The sequence below is a fragment of the Peromyscus leucopus genome, chromosome 10 (assembly GCF_004664715.2).
Source record: "Peromyscus leucopus breed LL Stock chromosome 10, UCI_PerLeu_2.1, whole genome shotgun sequence".
NCBI lineage: Eukaryota > Metazoa > Chordata > Mammalia > Rodentia > Cricetidae > Peromyscus > Peromyscus leucopus.
Window position 1 is genome coordinate 12,859,792 of NC_051071.1, and position 16,608 is coordinate 12,876,399.

Sequence of the window (16,608 nt, forward strand, 5' to 3'; positions counted from 1 at the left end):
TCTTGCTGCCTACTTCCTACTGATCAGAAGCAGAACTCTTGGCTCCTTTCCAGTACCATGTCTACCTGTGCACTACCATGTTTCCTGCCATGATGGTAACGGACTGAACCTCTGAACCTGTAAGCAAGACCCAATTAAATGTTTTCCTTCATAAGAGTTGCTGTGGTCATGGTGTCTCTTCACAGCAATAGAAACCCTAAGTCACACTTGTCCTTCTAGCAGAACCTGATATGAGTTCCTGTGTTGATTTAAATCTCCCAAGGCAAGCTGAAAGTCAGATACTATGGGGATAAGTAAGACAAAGCAGATGACCTGTTGGGAAAAGTGTTAAAAGTCAACTAACATTCCTGGTCACCACAAAGTGTACAAGCAAGGTTTCTGCATGCCTGAAGCACAGCCATTGTTTATGTCTCAGCAGGACAGGTACAAGGAAAAGAGATGCTACTTGGTCTGTCACCGGCAACTGGCCTTTTTTGTAAGCCATGATTTATGCTGGAGGATACACATTACACACAGATGCATATTCCTCATGATAGGCCAGGCAACTGTGGCTAGCTAGGAAGAGTGTTGAAGAATACCAAGAGTCAAACAGTTAATAATATGGCCCCTGTTCTTGTTTTCATTTTTCAAGGAACACGCAAATATTTCAAACATGACCAAGTTATTTCCTTCCTCATGTGTGTATATCTTTAACAAGTGTCCAAGAAAGAGGCACCTCTTTTTCTACACTGAAGCAGGCTAGTTACTAGAGAAAAGGTGCTTGGCTGATATTTATTTATTTAGGTGTGTGTGTGTGTGTGTGTGTGTGTGTGTGTGTGTGTGCTACACACATGCATGCAGGTGCTTGTGGAGGACAGAGGATGTCATGAAGTCCTCGGGACCTGGAGGTGATTGTGAGACCTCGTGTCGATGCCGGGAACCGAACCTGCATCCTCTCCAAGTCCTTGTAACTGCTGAGTTGTGTCTCCAGCCCACATGCATTTTTGAAATAAGAAATGGGGCACAAATAGTGCCTGATAATTCTTTAAGAGGCTTCTCAGGAGGTGTGGCTCAAAACAGTACTGTATTCCGTGTCTACAAGAAGGTGAACCTGTGGGCTGGGGAGACAGCTTGCCTGTTAAAGTGCTTGCTTACCCAGCACGAGGACCAGAGTTCAGATCCAGAACCTGGGTCAATGCCAGGTCGGAGGACGGTGGCCTGCCTATAATTCTAGCCTTGGAAAGTGGAGACAAGGAAAGCTGGCTAACTAGACTCGCCATTTGGCAAGTTCTGTGTTTGAGCAAGAGACCCTGGCACTGCCTCAAAGAATAAGATATAAGAGCCACAGAAGATGATTCCTGTCAGCAGCCTTGGGCCTGTGTACACACATGTGCACACACACACATGCAAACACACATACAAACATGCACATCTCACACATACATATACATGAAAAGAAGAAAATCATTTTAAAAATAGACTAATTTCAGAGATAGAATATCGAAGTTATAATATTAAAGATCAGGACTTTTTTTTGAAAAGACTGAATCATGGTACAAAAACTTTAGTCTTACCCAATGTTTTCTTTTCTTGGAGAAAGAAATCAATGTACCATTTTGGGGGATATTTAAAAATAGCACCCCAAAGTTGCAAAGGAATATAAAGAAATACCCAGCTGCTCTCATGTAAAACAGAGGCCTAAGTGATACTGTGACTCTCTGGCTCCACTGCTACTGTCTTTGGCCTGGCATTTGTACCCATTACCCTGTCCAGAAGATTGCCAAACTGCACGAGTTGGCACAGCCTGAAAGCTGGGTTCTTACCAGTCTACTCCTATGTGGCAAGTTTTGGCAATGGGGCTGTTCTTCCTCATTTTGTTCCAGGGTTTGTGTCTGGCAGGTTCTGCCTCCTCATAGCTTCCCGTTCTTTGATCTGTTTGAGATGGAGGTGTTTTCATTGCATACCACACTGTGGAGAAGGGAGTGTTTTTATGGCTACCTGAGATTTACTTTTCTTTGCCTGTCCATCTTACTTTATTATTTCAGAAGTTATTATATTATTTTGTTCATACTAAATATAACCATTAGAATTATTTTGAGGAACACACATACTGGGTATGTGTCTATCTAGTTATCCAGAACTTATTCTTACTATTGAAAACACAGGAGAAACGAAGCTAAGGTCAGTTTATCTAATCAAAGGCACTTCAGGAGAAAGAAACAATAAGCCATGGTCAAGAATCTCTACTAATTTTATAAGATTGTGAATTCATTGAATTGTGTAAAATCTTTCTCAGAAAGGGCTCCCAATTCCAATTCAAACCTTTGCTGCAATAATCCCTGGAACTGACCACTTATTTACAATGTGCATATCATCTGTAATAGCTGTACTCTCCTTGACTTATTCAGCATTGTGGAATGGAACTTTACCACTATGAAATTATCTCCAGTAATTTGAAGACTCAGATTGAGAGCATAGTATAGATCTATTGATCTATAAATTCAGGGGTGATATTGAGTTGATCTATAACGGCACAATGACATGTGACTATCATCTATTTTGATTAATGTTTTAGCTGTACTGTTAGTATTTTGAGTATCTACATTCCAGCACTCAGGAGGCAGAGGCAGGTTATCTCTGTGAGTTCGAGGCCAGCCTGGGCTACCAAGTGAGTTCCACAAAAGGCGCAAAGCTATACAGAGAAACCCTGTCTCGAAAAAAAAAAAAATTAAAATTTTGTTTTATCAGTGTGGTGGTTTGAATGAAAATCGCCCCCATAGGCACGTAGGGAGTGGCACTATTAGGAGGAGTGGCTTTGTTGGAGGACGTATGTCACTGGGTGTAGATGAATTGATAACTGGGGGTGGGCTTTGAGGTTTCAAATGATCATGCCTGGCCCAGTGTCTCTCTCTTTCTGCTGCCTGCCTAAATCTCTGAATGATGTCAAGAGCCCCAATTAAATGTTTTCCTTTATAAGAGTTGCAGTGATCATGGTGTCTCTTCACAGCAATAGAAACATTAACTAAGACAGAAGTTGGTACTAGGAACTGGGATATTGCTGTGATAGGCCTGACCATGTTTTTGTTTGGAAGAATATGGAACACTTTGGGACTTTGGACTAGAAAAGCAGTTAGTGGGCTTGTAGGAACATGGAAGACAATAGTGCTGAGGGTGATTTGAACCTTCGGGCCCTGGCTCAAGAGGTTTCAGAGGAGAAGGATATTAGTGTGTGGCCTAGAGACTGTTTTTGTGATATTTTGGTAAAGAATGTGGCTGCTTCTGCCCTTGTCCAAAAAAATCTGCCTGAGGCTAAATTGAAGAGCTGTGGATTAACAGCTTAGAATGTGGACATGCTGAGCAAGGAAAGCTATAAAATGTACAGTTTGAGGAGAAAAGGGGCACCAGAAACTGTAAACAGACTAAAGAAAAGCCTGATACTAAGTGGAATTAAGGGAGTGGTGATCTCAGAGGAAGATCCCACTCAGCTAAGCTTCCAATTTGTGAAAAGAATTTTAAAAAACTTAGAGCCAGGCATGGTGGCAAACACCTATAATCCCAGTACTGAGAAGGCAGAGGCAGGCAGATCTCTAAAATTGAGGCCAGCCTGGTCTACAGAGCAAGTTCCAGGACAGCCAAGCTTAGACAGTGAAGGAAACCATCAAAACCAAAAAGCTGGTGAATGTATAATTGAACAAGGGACACATGTCCCAGTCCCAGCAAAAAGCAGAACATGGCAGCTTTGGCCATGTGGTTCTGACTTTAGAGTCAAGGATAGAAGAAAGGGATTATGGAGTCTCCCTCCATGGTTAATGAAAACCATTGAGTCCAGGCATGTGTCAGGGATGTCCCTGCATGGAGGCCTAGAGAGGCCATTGTGTAAAGCTGTAAAGGTGAAGCCTAGATTGCCTTAGAGACTTCAAGATGCCAGAGCTGTAGGTTACCTACTGAAGAGAGTTGCTAAAAGGGAGTGGAATCAGCCCAAGAGAAAGAAGTGTGTTGCAGTCAACGAAGCTGAAAGGAGTTGGAGATCTAAAGAGTACTTTGATATCAGACATGGAGATGCAGAGTTTGGAGTTTGCTCACCTGGTTTTCCATCTTGCTTTCGCCCAGTATTTCCTCACTATGCTCCCCTTCCTCCCTTTTGTAACAGTAATGTACATCCTGTGCCATTATATATTGAAGTACGTGATATGCTTTTTTTTATTTTGATTTTTACAGGGGATTACATTTAGATTGCATGAATCCCAGAAGGGACTTTAAACTTTGAACTTTTAAACAGTGCTGATACTGTGACAGACTATGGGGATTTTTGAAGTTGGACTATGATATGCCCACAAGCCTGTGGGGGTCAGGGAGCAGAATGTGATGCATTGAATGAAAAACAACCCCCATAGGCACGTAGGGAGTGGCACTATTAGGTGTGACCTTGGAGTAAGTGTGGCTTTGTTGTAGGAAATATGTTACTGGGGGTTAGTTAGGCTTTGAGGTCTCATATACTCAAACCAGGTCCAATGTTGCTGCTCTCTTCCTGCCGCCTCTCCAGCACCTTGTCTACTTGTGTGCTGCCATGCTTCCTGCCATGATGATGATGGACTGAACCTCTGAAACTGTAAGTGAGCCCCAGCTAAACGTTTCCTTATAAGAGCTGCTGTGGTCATGGTGTCTCTTCACAGCAGTAGAAACCCTAAGACAATAAGTGTTTTGCTTCCATGTATATCTGTGTACTATGTGCATGCCTGTACCCACAGAAGCCAGAAGAGTGTGTTGGATCCTCCGAAACTAGAATTACAGAAGGGTTTGAGCCATGATGTTGATTCTGGGAATTGAACCTGGGTCCTCTAGAAGAACAGCCACTGCTCTCTTAACGGATAAACCATCTCTCTAGCCCCAAATATCTACAATTTAATGGCATTGCCTGTAATATATTCTTGAGTTATGAATGTCTAATCATTCAGTATTACTCAAGAATAATAGTCGGCCATGCTGAATCCTCAGTGGATGATGTCTGTACACAAGCCCCTGTATCTGCCTGGATTTAAGGTAGACAAGAGTGTTCTCTTGCTTCTATCAGCCAGGCCCAGGTTAATCCCAGAACTCAAGAGGCAAAGGCTGGAGAATCATGGGTTTAAGGCTAGCCTGGGCTACATAAAAAGTGATGGGATTTAGCATACAGTTTAGGTTCTGGCATAGTGCCATCCCAGGCCAATGTCCAAAACTTCCTTATGACTAACTTTACAGATTTGCCCTTGGGCAACCTGGATAAAAACATTTCAAAAAAGAATATACTGTATTGTTAGGCTTTTTAAAAAGATTATTTTAATGCCCATCCCTCAGATAGAATCTCACATTACAGTCTGGTTTGGTTTCAAATTTACAATCTTCCTGCTTCTGCCTCCCAAGAATTGGGTTTACAGGTACTTGCCAGTGCAGCCCACTGGAGTACTGACTTACTAATGCAGCTTTTCTACGTTTTCACATCAATCTAAGAATTTGTAATAGTAGGTGGGGGGAAAAGTGACCTTTAAAAAGATCAACTTTTAAGTTTCTTTTAGAATTATCACATATATATATATACATATATATATGATACACACACACTTACATGGTATAATTCTCAATCTAAGGAAAGGCAGGTTTGCAAGAAATAGTTTACAGTTTTTGTTATTTATTAAACGGCGCAATGTTATTTATTAAGTGGTATTGTTTACCATGCGAGAGAAGCCACGAGGCACAAAACCCACTATAAGAGTTTATTAAGCTGGGCGGTGGTGGCAGCGCACGCCTTTAATCCCAGCACTCCGGAGGCAGAGCCAGGCAGATCTCTGTAAGTTCGAGGCCAGCCTGGGCTACCAAGTGAGTTCCAGGAAAAGGCGCAAAGCTACACAGAGAAACCCTGTCTCAAAAAACCAAAAAAAAAAAAAAAAAAAAAAAAAGAGTTTATTAAGGGGAGGGAATAGAAAGGGTATGCATAGGCCTGTGCAATGACCGTGCAGGAAGAGAGGGGAGGAATAGGTGGAACCTGCTTTTATAGGCTCCCCCCACATGCGCATAAGGACTTACTGTAGCTATGCCTCGCATGCGAATAGATTGCGTGATCACAGATTATGTAGGATGTAAGGCCCTAGGATGTCTAAGCATCTTGCCTGGCTACTGGACAGTGCATGTGTGGTAATGTAGCTAGGGGAGTGGCTAGGAATTCTAACGGTTTTCCATTGCTCTACCAGACCTCATCTTTAAGCTCCGATTTCAAAAGGGGTGGTAAATGGTCAATCGTGGTCTGTATGGCTGAGACTGCACCAAGAGAGAGGGCTTACGCTGCATCTGGGTGTCAAGGACAGGAGACAAAACACTAGATTCTGGCCTTCTTGAGATTTTTAGTACATCTTTCTGCAAAAGCATCTACTCTCTGACTACTCCTGAGTTCATCATGGGTTATGGTCAAGGCTCCTTATGTGGTGTCTCCCTAACACCCTGGGTACCTTTTTAGGGAAGTGGGACTTGTGTTGAATCATCCTGAACCTCAGTGTTCTTTATAAGTTTGCACACTGTCCAATATGGTAGCCACCTGTCAGTTACAGTTATTTATATTTGTAGCAATTGCAATGAAATAATACTAAAACTTGAACTACTCTAGTATTAACCAGGTTTCAAGTGCCCAGATAGTCCCAAGTAGTTTATGGGTATCTACTGGATAGGCAGGTGAAGAATATTTGTTGATCACTGAAAGTTTGATTGGACTGTGTCGTTTTAAAGTTCTAGTAGGTTGGCCTAGATACATGGCTCAGTTTGGCCTGGTCCTTTATTTTCTAAGGGGTTTGTACATCGTTAGGCTTCTAATAGGAAAAAGTTGTATCTCTCAGCTCTCCCAGGTAGAAACCACCATTTCAGTTAACTTTCCCAGAATACGGTGATAATAAATACTGTTGTTAGTGATTTATTGACATGTAGGTTCTTACTACATTTTCTCCAACTTTCTTTCTCTTCCAGCCCAGGATATCTATTTTCATCTAATTGAAAATAGGTTTTGCTGTTATCCATACCAGCACTGTCCTCTAGCAATACAGGGCAGGCACATACAGAAAGACATTTTGGGACTCGGGCTGCGTTTAGTGGTAGTGCTTGTCTAGTACATGTAAGGCCCTGGATTCAATCCCAGTACTGCAAAACAAAAACAAAATAATCAAAAATACTTACGTTGTTTTATAGCATCCAGAATAAAAAAAGTAAAGGAACAGGTGAAATTACTTGTAATGTTTAACTCAGTACATCCAAAATATGATAATGTCAAAGTGTAATCAATGTCAAATAGTGAATAAGGTATATATTATGTTCTCTTATATACAGTGATTCTCTGCAAACACTGCATATTTTATACTTACAACACAAATCAATTTGGATTAGTCACACTGTGTTTAGGTCACTTGTGACTAGAGGCTATTGAGTGAAGCAATGCAACTTTCCACTTAGATTCTATTCCATTATTCTCCGAAGGCTAGGTTTTGGATCTCAAGGCAGCGAGGATCCTGTTTTTCTACATTCTCTTCTATTTCTTCCCTGAAACAATGAGCAAAGGGCAGCTTAAAAGGAGTGGAGATGTAATGCTAAGGTCAGTTTGGGGTGAGATGTTGAAGAATGCCACAGTGTAAAGGAAATACTTTGAAAAATTATAAAAACCATTGTCAAAATTTTAAAAGCATTAGTTTGCCATAGTGAGATTTTAAGGTTATAAAATTGTTACAGGATAGTTGGGATTATGTATTTTGGGTGTGGCTTTACAATAATTCCATCAGTAGTTATAAACTGCAGTAATATTTTTGTGTACAGCACAACTGCCATGGTAACTGGGAGAAATGAATGCAAATATCTGTAGTTATCTGGAGTAAAAGTTATTCTAAAGACTGAGGCACAAATCCCATTAGTAGTTAGATCCTGCAATAATACTGCTAACAATTTTACTGTAAAAACTGTAAAACCCAAATATAAGAATTTTGTCACCAGAAAAGATAACAAAAGAGCAAGCCCATGGCTGCATTCCCTAACTGAGAAAGCTTCATCTGGGGGGTTTCTGACAAAAACAGCTGGTCCATTGAAAATAACTTGGTCCTTTTCTAAACCTTTTCTATCACAAAGAAGATTTAAGATTTGTGGGTGGTGTTTCCCACCTATTGCATTTTATGCTTGATGGTACTTAACAGGCAAAATTTAATTTTTAAAAAATATTGACTCTACAGTTCAGTAAAACTAAAATTCTGCAGCCAGCAACCCAAGGTCTATTGTGATGCAAATCAAGCCTGGGACAGAGCTGATGATCAATCAAGGCCCCTTAAACAGGGGACTAGGGAAGGGGCAGCAGAAATATGTCAGGGACCCTGGAAGGAGGAGCAGTCATCAGAGTGTACTTGGTGACAGGCAGGGGACATGGAACCTTCAGGAAAAAAGTAACTTGTAGCTTTGCCAAAAGATCCCAGCTAATAGGCATGAAGGGTGGAAATGAGGACTGAAGGGAAGTAAATACTAAGTAATTATCATAAAGTCACAAATCCACCAAGATTATTGGTATGCATTTGTATCCACTGAGTTAATGTGAGAATAATAATGTCAAATGTACTTACTGTCTGTGAGCCCTTAGCTTTTCAGGCAGAGACGTGTCATACCAAGTAGTTATTGCTCAGGTATTCTTGAAAATGTTTTGCTTTTTTCTTGTTTAAGTTTGCTATTAAACATAACAATATACACTATTAATTATCACTTGACTACTTATTTTGTGACAGGTACTTTATGTTCATATAGTCCATCTTTTCAACATCCCATAAAGGTGGGTATGTTTCCTGGTTTTACAGGCTAGGAAATTCCATCTCAGAGAGGTTAGGAAATTTTTCTTGCATGCACACTAAAGATCTCTCTCTGAAAATTCTTTGAGAATAGAAACTGTAACTTTGATGTACTATTAATAGTATTTAAGGTGATCGATATTTAGTTGGTACTTAATTATAGGCTAAGCAGACCGAACCTTAGAATAGTCTGCATTTAAAGTTCCCCAATCAATTTAGTTGCTAGGCAGGTGACTTTTAAAAGTATTGTGGGGCGAAGTGGCTGCTCCTTGCAGTTGTCAGCAGACAGCCCCGTGCACTTGAACTCGCCGGTAGACCATCAGAGTCCACTCTTAACTTCTTCCCTTGGTCTGCAGACATTTTAACTCTTTCCATAGCTACCTTGGTGGCCAGAAAGAAACGTAAGTCTACATTCAAGAAAAATACTCAGCTGGGTATAGTGGCATATATCTTTAATCCTAGCACTTGGGAAACAGAGACAGCCAGATCTCTGTGAGTTGGAGGCCACCTAGTCTACATAAAGAGTTCCAGGTCAGCTGGGCTACATAGAAAGACCCTGTCTCAAAATTAACAACAACAACAACAACAACAACAACAAAAAAAAACACTACTGGTGTCTTGAATTTTTCTACAACTTGAGGAAGATCCTTAAAGATCTACCTATCCTTCCTTCCTTCTCCCTCCCGTTCCCATTGCTCTTTAGATAATTTCTTTCCAATAAAGTGCCCCCTTTGAGGAAGGGAAAGAATATTAAAAGAACCCAGAGAGACTACATTAGAATATTTGAGAATCTATGATAGATTAGTAAGGAAAGTACAAAAACCTGATTATCATGTGAGTTCTTGAAGGATAGTTTAGAGGAACATAGTTTGACCATTTCTAAAATTATCCATTAAAAAGTTTATACACATAATATCTATTAATGAAGTAGAATATATTAGTATCTGAGATCATACTGACTGTAGGAAGCAACCTACAGTAGAAGCGACAGCTGAGAACTTGGAAGTGCATATAAAATAAGAATACATTATTTTGGTTATTTTACATTCTAGAATTAAGACATAACAATGGTACTATACCACTTCCTATAAAGCACACATTTTTTTTGTGGTGTTATTAGATCACTTTCTTTTCCTGAAAGTGGAAGTAGAAGTAGGTACTGGGTTCAAGGCTCCTGTCTTCCTGAAATCTCTCCTGAATGTACACTTCCTGACTTTTCTCTTGATCCCCATTCTATACAGATGATCTCACATCAGCCTACTTTGCCCTCCTTCAAATCCTTCCCAGAACCCCAATAACTTCCAAGTCTTTTTAAAAATCTGCCTCCCACTTTAATAAGATTAGGAACGAGCCTGGAAACATTTGCCCGTTTTCGTGCTTGCTCTCATTTCCAATGTGCTTAATCCTTGCTGAGTGTTTTGCTTTTTTGACCATTCCTTCTCAGTCCTCCTGTTCTTTCTCCTCTCCCCCATCCCTTCCCCTCTCTCTCTCCTTTCTCCCTATTTTTCTTTCCCTGCCCTCTCCCGTGTCCCGTCTCCCCGCTTCTCTCTCATATTCCTAGGCAACCATTCTCCCACGGAGCCACATTCCTAGCCTCCTTCTCAGTTTCCTAATCTTACATTACTGTTTATTACCCAAAGCTATCATTTTATTCGTAGTTCTTTATATCAGAAGTCTGTGAAACATCTAAGACTGAAAATAAATCTTTGGGGATAGGGTATTTTCTGCCTCTTGAGAAAGTGTCTATAGCTTTCACATCCTCAAAAGGGATCTTAGAGCTAGGCAGTGCTTCACACCTGCGATCACAGGGATGGACACCTGAGATCCCAGAAGTCTCAGCACCCTGAAGGTTGAAGCAGGAAGATCATGAGTTCGAGGCTAACCTCTGGATGTATAGCTAGACACTAAGCAAAACAAAAATCCGTTTGGGCTGGTGCACTCCTATAATCCCAGCACTCAGGAGGCACAGCAGAGGCAGAAGGGTCATAGTTCAAGGCCAGCCCTGGGCTACAACAGAGTTCCAGGCCATCCTGAGCTGCCAGAGACTTGACTCAATAGGACTAATCACCATTCCTCTCCCTTGCCTTTAACCACACTTTTAACATAGTCAACCACTCCCAAATCCACCCACAGCTCATACCGGAGGATAATGAGACCGCAAACGAACACGAGAATGCATGATTCAAAGAAATGCTGAGAATGAGAACAAGAAGAAACTGTACTGTAAACATTTTATGTCCAGCTCAGCTCAATGAATCTTACTGTGGACGGCCTTGAACCCGGGGCGGGGGCCTGCAAGGTCAAGGAAAAACTGGGAAAGAATACAGTGAAATAAGGGCTGTGTGTGCAAAATCGCTGGCTGCTAGTGACACAGGAGAGGAGCGCCCAGGTCCTGGGTGCCGATGGGAGAGGAGAAAAACCACAGCACTCGGTGTCCCTGGCCGCCGCTAGAACCAGACCCAGCTCCGTTCCTACAGCTGGAGCCAGAAACCCCGCCCGGCAGCCACGGCGCCTTTGACAGACAGCCACCTTCCGCAATCGCTTTCCAGTTCACTATAAACACTCCTTACTCCTCCCGCTGCCCTCTCTCAACCATTCAAGGGAATGGGCGGGATCGTCCTTCGTGAGTTCCAATTTTTTTTTTTTTTTTTTTTTAAGAAAAGGAGGGTAGACCCGGCGGGTTCCACCTCAGGAAAAAACACCCCGCGGGCTAGGGGTGGAGCCCGGGTGACGGGCACGAGGGTCTGCCAATGAAGGGCCCCGACAGGCCTAAGGCCCGCCCTCCCGGGAGGCGGGGCCCGCTCAGGCTCAGCCAATGGCGGCGGTGCGGACAGAGGTTGAGCCGCTGTGGGTAGGGTTAGTGTGAGAGGTGCGGCGGGGGAGGTAATGATGGTGGTGGCGGCCGAGGAAGGCGGGGGAGGGGGCTCTGGGCGCTGAGCCGCGGCTGAGGCAGGCAGGGCTGGCTCGGGGGGGCGGGGGACGGGGCACGGTCGCAGGGCGCTGCGCCGGGGAGGGGGCGGGCGTCGTCCACCCGGGAGGCTGCAGACCCCGGCTCCCGCGAGCGCCGCGCCGGGCTTCGCCGTTCCACGCGGCTCCAGCGGGGATGGAGGACTCGGTGGCAGCGGCTGCTGCGGCGGCGGCGGCGACGGAGGAACGGCTCTGAGGAGGGGACAGCGGGATTAGAGGTGTGAGGAGGGCTTAGAGTGGGCGAGCGGAGGGGCCGGGGCTCGGGGACCGGGCTGGGGGTCCAGCGGCAACGTCTGGGCGACGGGGCCGGCGGCTGGCAACGCCTGTCTCTGCGGAGAGAGGCAGGGGTCTGCGCTCGGTGCGTGAGGAGACGAGGCTTGGGCCGGCTGCTCCCGATGGGGGAGGGAGGCACCGCACCCCGCACTGCCCGCTGGCCCGCCTGGCCATTGCTTCGAGCCCAGGCAGGAGTTTCCATTCCCCTCCTCCTGGCAGCCAAGGTGAAGGGGAAGCAAAGTGGCCGGGAGCCGGGACCTTGCCCTCCCTCTGCCGCGAGGTTTCCCTCCACTCGAGTTCTCCATCCCTCTCCCTCTCCCACTGAGCCAGCGTCCCTCCCTGCACCCCAGTTTGCTCCAAGCACATATTCTGAGACTCGAGGCTGTTCATTGTCGGCTGAGAAATAAAGTTTATTTAAAAAGACTCCACTCCTCCCTCTGACTGGTGGTGGACATTAATCAGCATCCCCGACTTTCCCGCCCTGCTCTCCCTTCCGTGATGCTAGGCAGGGAAGGCAGGGCCCCGCTGGGCTGGCAGCTCCCGGTGGTTGGTGCTGACAGCCTGGTGTATCTGCCTGTCTTCGGTGTGATTCGTCATTTCTTCCTCGGTATCTTGCATCCTTGATGTTCCTGGCTTTGGAGGCCGGTGTTTTGTTTCATTGTTTGAGAAGCACACAGATAGCAGAGGTTGTTGCAGGCTTATCTAACACTTCTTAGGCTTCTGTCCTCATGCTCTCTCTTTTTGTCTGTGTTTTGCTTTTCAGTTCTCCAGAATACACGTCACAGAGGTGGAGTGGTGATGTCTTCATGAGGGAAGCTCCTCTCTCTCACCGTGTCATGTCTGTTAACGGTTCCTGACTGGGCCACCCGTCTAAGATAGGATTTACCCTGTGAAACAGGGAGAAGACTTATGGACTCCAAGCATCATTTCAAGTTCTAGCTTTTTCCTTTTTTGAAAGTACAGACATATATGCAAAGCTCGTGTGCTGTGGACCCTCTGCTTTACTAAGGCTGCTGTGTTGCGAATCCAGAGCTGTTCCAGTCTACTGACCCATCACCATGGCTTCAGTTTGGAAGAGACTGCAGCGAGTGGGAAAACATGCCTCCAAGTTCCAGTTTGTGGCCTCCTACCAGGAGCTGATGGTTGAATGTACAAAGAAATGGTAAGCTGTGGTGGGGTGGAGGTTGATGGCTTGTCGCCAAAACACGCTGTTGCTTGAACGTTTGGGTCTCTTGGTAGCAGAGTTACCTTTCAGTGATAGACAAATATTTAGAAGCTAGGCAGGGAGCAGATGACTCTCACAAGTACTGTGTGCGTGCTGTTGCTGCTGGTACTGTCCCTGTGGGTTTTAGTTACTCTGTTCCAGAGAATCTCAGAGGACTACAACTGAGAACACACCCGAGGACCAAAGTGTGAGTCGTAGGGTCCTTTCTCATCAGTGTAAGAATAACTTTAGTTTTATAACTTTAAATGAAGATGGTTGTGCACATGTTTTAATCTAACATATGTATCTTAATATAGAAGTTTATATTGTATAGGCTGGTGGTTTTATTTTGTTCTTATTTTTCATTTATATTTAGAGGATTTTTTTCAGTATTTGAATAATGGAATGCCAGTCTATACAACCTTAGAAATTCTTTTGTGAAATGCTTAGTCAGGCAACTGTATTTTCTTTTTAATTGCCTAATGGGATACATTTCTTGGCAGGATTTAAGGAAGCAATTAGTAGCAGTGGTCTATGATTTGCCTTTTTCCATTTGAGCAAAGTAAATTTAGTGCTTTCTTTTACTGCTGTGAATGATAAGAAACAAGAATTCTTACTTAGTGAGGGGAAAAAAGTTAATCTTAAGCAAATGGTCCTTTGAGTTTTGATTTATTATAGCTATTAAGCACTATTACCACAAAATAAGTCCATTTCATCAAGGACTGTAATCTCATGTTGGTAGTAAGCTCTCTTTCTAACACCCTTTTCTTTGCTAAAGAAAATAGCTTGCTTCATCCTTGCATTCTTAGTTTTATCTTGAGTTTGTTAGGAGCATCATTTTAAAATTAATTCAAGAAATATATGCAATGTCTAGCTAGTTTATACCAGGTACTGTTGATTTAGAGACAGATGGCATCCTCCCTGCCCTCAAGGAGCGTACAGGGCAGAGTAAGACATTGATGTGATAGATACAGGAATGCAAATATATATGTTTTAGGGTTTCCACCCAGTTGGCTAAACTAAGGATGTTACTTCTCTGTAATTCAGTTCCCAAAGATTAAATCACTTAATTCTGTAACATGATTAGAACAGTGGCAGGGACATAGTAGATGCCCATGAAATATCAGTGTTATCTATAGAGTTCACAGAGTAGGAAACAAGAATAATACTAGTAAGGGGAAGGGGTGGTGTCTTTAGTTGCTTTCCTGGGATCCAAGCTGAGTTTTATTATTTTTCAGTTATTATTTATTTATTTATTTATTTATTTGCTTATTTTTATTAGGGTAGTCTGGCCAGCCAGTAAGCCTGAGGGATGGTCTCTCTCAGCCTCCCCAGCAGTGGGGTCAGAGACAGCATGCCACTGCCCCTGGCTTTTGTGCTGGGGAGTGAGTTCAGGTTCTCACGCTTGCGCGCAAGCGCTTCGCTGCCTGAGCTCTCTCTCCAGCTGCAGGCTGAATCTCAGAGAAGCATAGTAATTGTACAGCCAGCAGAGAGGAAGAAGCGAGGAACACTAGAGATTCTCCGCGTTTAGACAACCTATAGCCGGATGCATGCTGGGAATTCAAGTAGTAAGATTTGATATCATGAGGCTTTAAGTGTAGCATGAGGCCTGGGTGGACTGGTACACACCTACCTGTAATTATAGCGTAGGCTGAGGCAAGAGGATATCGAGTCTGAGGCCAGTTGGGGATATAAATTCCAACCCTGAGGGGATTACAGTGTGGTAGGGCATTTGAAAGCCTGGAAGGACTCAAATCATAGAAAGTCATACATTCTTATAAATAGCTTGGGTCTTAGGCGTCAGTGTCAGGGTCACTGGGAGTTTTGAGATGGAGAAACGTTTAGGTTTGTAATTGGGAAATTACCAGGACTGTGGTGTGGAATGCAGATCCTAGATGAGAGGTGGGTGACAGGCAGTGACGTCATGTCGGGGTAGCTGCTGAGCAGGTGAGGTGGAAAAGGAGTGAGGAGCACTCGCCAGTGCAGAGGGCGTGGAGAATCGCTGGGACTTGAGGCCGTTTCAGTCAAGGAACGGGAAAGAGGGGTGGAAGGAGAAGGAAAGTTTGGGTTGGCACCAGGCTTCTGCCCGTAAAGGCTGGGTCTCTCCTAACAAGGAAGGTGGTCCTGATGCATCCGTTCTTAACTTGGTAGTATCCTGGGAACATCTACTGTGAATCTAATTTGAATCACTGTCAGACCAGGCTGGCTTCAAACTCAGAGATTCCTCAGCTCTGCCCTAGTTCTAGGACTATAGGTATGAGCCCCCATACTTGACTTGAATCTCATTTCTTTTTGTTGTTTTCTTTATTGTAAATAGCTTTCTATATAGTATAACATATAGTTTACCACACTATATGTTCTGTTCATGATTTCCCCTCCCTCTACTCCTTCCAATTCCTCCCCCCCTCCTCCCATCTGGATTCACACCCTTTCTAGCTCTCCTTAGAAAACAGGCGTCCAAGGGTTAATAATAAAAAATGATAAGATAAAACAGTACAAACAAATGGAAGGAAGAGAGCCCAAGAAAAGGCACAAGAAACAGAGATGCAGAAGCACGCAGAGACACACTCGTTCACACATTCAGGATTCCCATAAAAACACAAAGTCGGAAGCCATAATATATACACAAAACCTGAAGAGTAAAAAAAAAAACAAAAAAAAATTGATAAAAATAAATAAAATGAAAGTCAAAATGATAACTAAAGAAAAAAAGAAAGCCCTGGTATGACATGAGACAGGACCCTCCAAAGATGCTGTTGAGTTGTTTTCTGTTGCCTGTCTACAGTTGACCTGGCAGCCCCTTTGGAGTAGTTTGTTTGCCCAGTAAGACTCCTTTGGAGAAGAAGTTTTCCATTTGCAAGTGGTCGTCTACTGGAGACATCTTCTGGGTTAGGGATGGGGGCGTTTGCACATTATCCTCTCAGCTCTAGGACCATGTGATGCAGACCTCTGCAGGCCCTGTGCTTACTGCCTCCGTCTTTTAGTTTAACTGAACTTAGTCCTGCTGTGTTTCAAAGGCCTCATTTCCTTGTTTCCATCCCCCTGGCTTTTGCACTCTGTTTCCTCTTCAGCTGGGTTCCCTGAGCCCTGAGGGGAGGGATTTGATGGAGACATCCTCTTTAGGGTTGAGTGTTCCATAGGTCTCTCATATTGTCTTGTTGAGGTCTCTATATTTGTTCCTGACTGTTGCAGGAGAAAGCTTTTCTGATGATGGCTGAGCAAGGCACTGGTCTATGAGTATAGTAGAATGTTGTTAGAAGTCATTTTATTGCTACTCTGCTTTAGTAGACTGGTAGTGTTTGGTTGTCCCTTAGGTCCCTGGCCATTTAGTCTCCGGTTCTTGGCACCCAAGCA

At 43.7% G+C, this 16,608-nt stretch overlaps 1 protein-coding gene across 10 annotated transcripts in view; it reads left to right on the top strand.

Moving 5' to 3' along the window:
- Ehbp1 (EH domain binding protein 1) overlaps positions 1–16,608 on the top strand; it is a 334,331-nt gene that overhangs the window by 28,800 nt on the left and 288,923 nt on the right. For 8 of the 10 annotated variants that reach the window (XM_028876338.2, XM_028876341.2, XM_028876347.2 and 5 more), the window contains exons 1-2: positions 11,835–11,995; positions 12,814–13,212. In XM_028876338.2, the coding sequence (XP_028732171.1) occupies positions 13,109–13,212 (104 nt within the window). In that variant the 5' untranslated portion in view covers positions 11,835–11,995; positions 12,814–13,108. Of the gene's footprint in view, positions 1–11,833; positions 11,996–12,813; positions 13,213–16,608 lie in introns of those variants that run through there. The other 2 variants (XM_028876340.2, XM_037208953.1) reach the window with 2 other exon arrangements.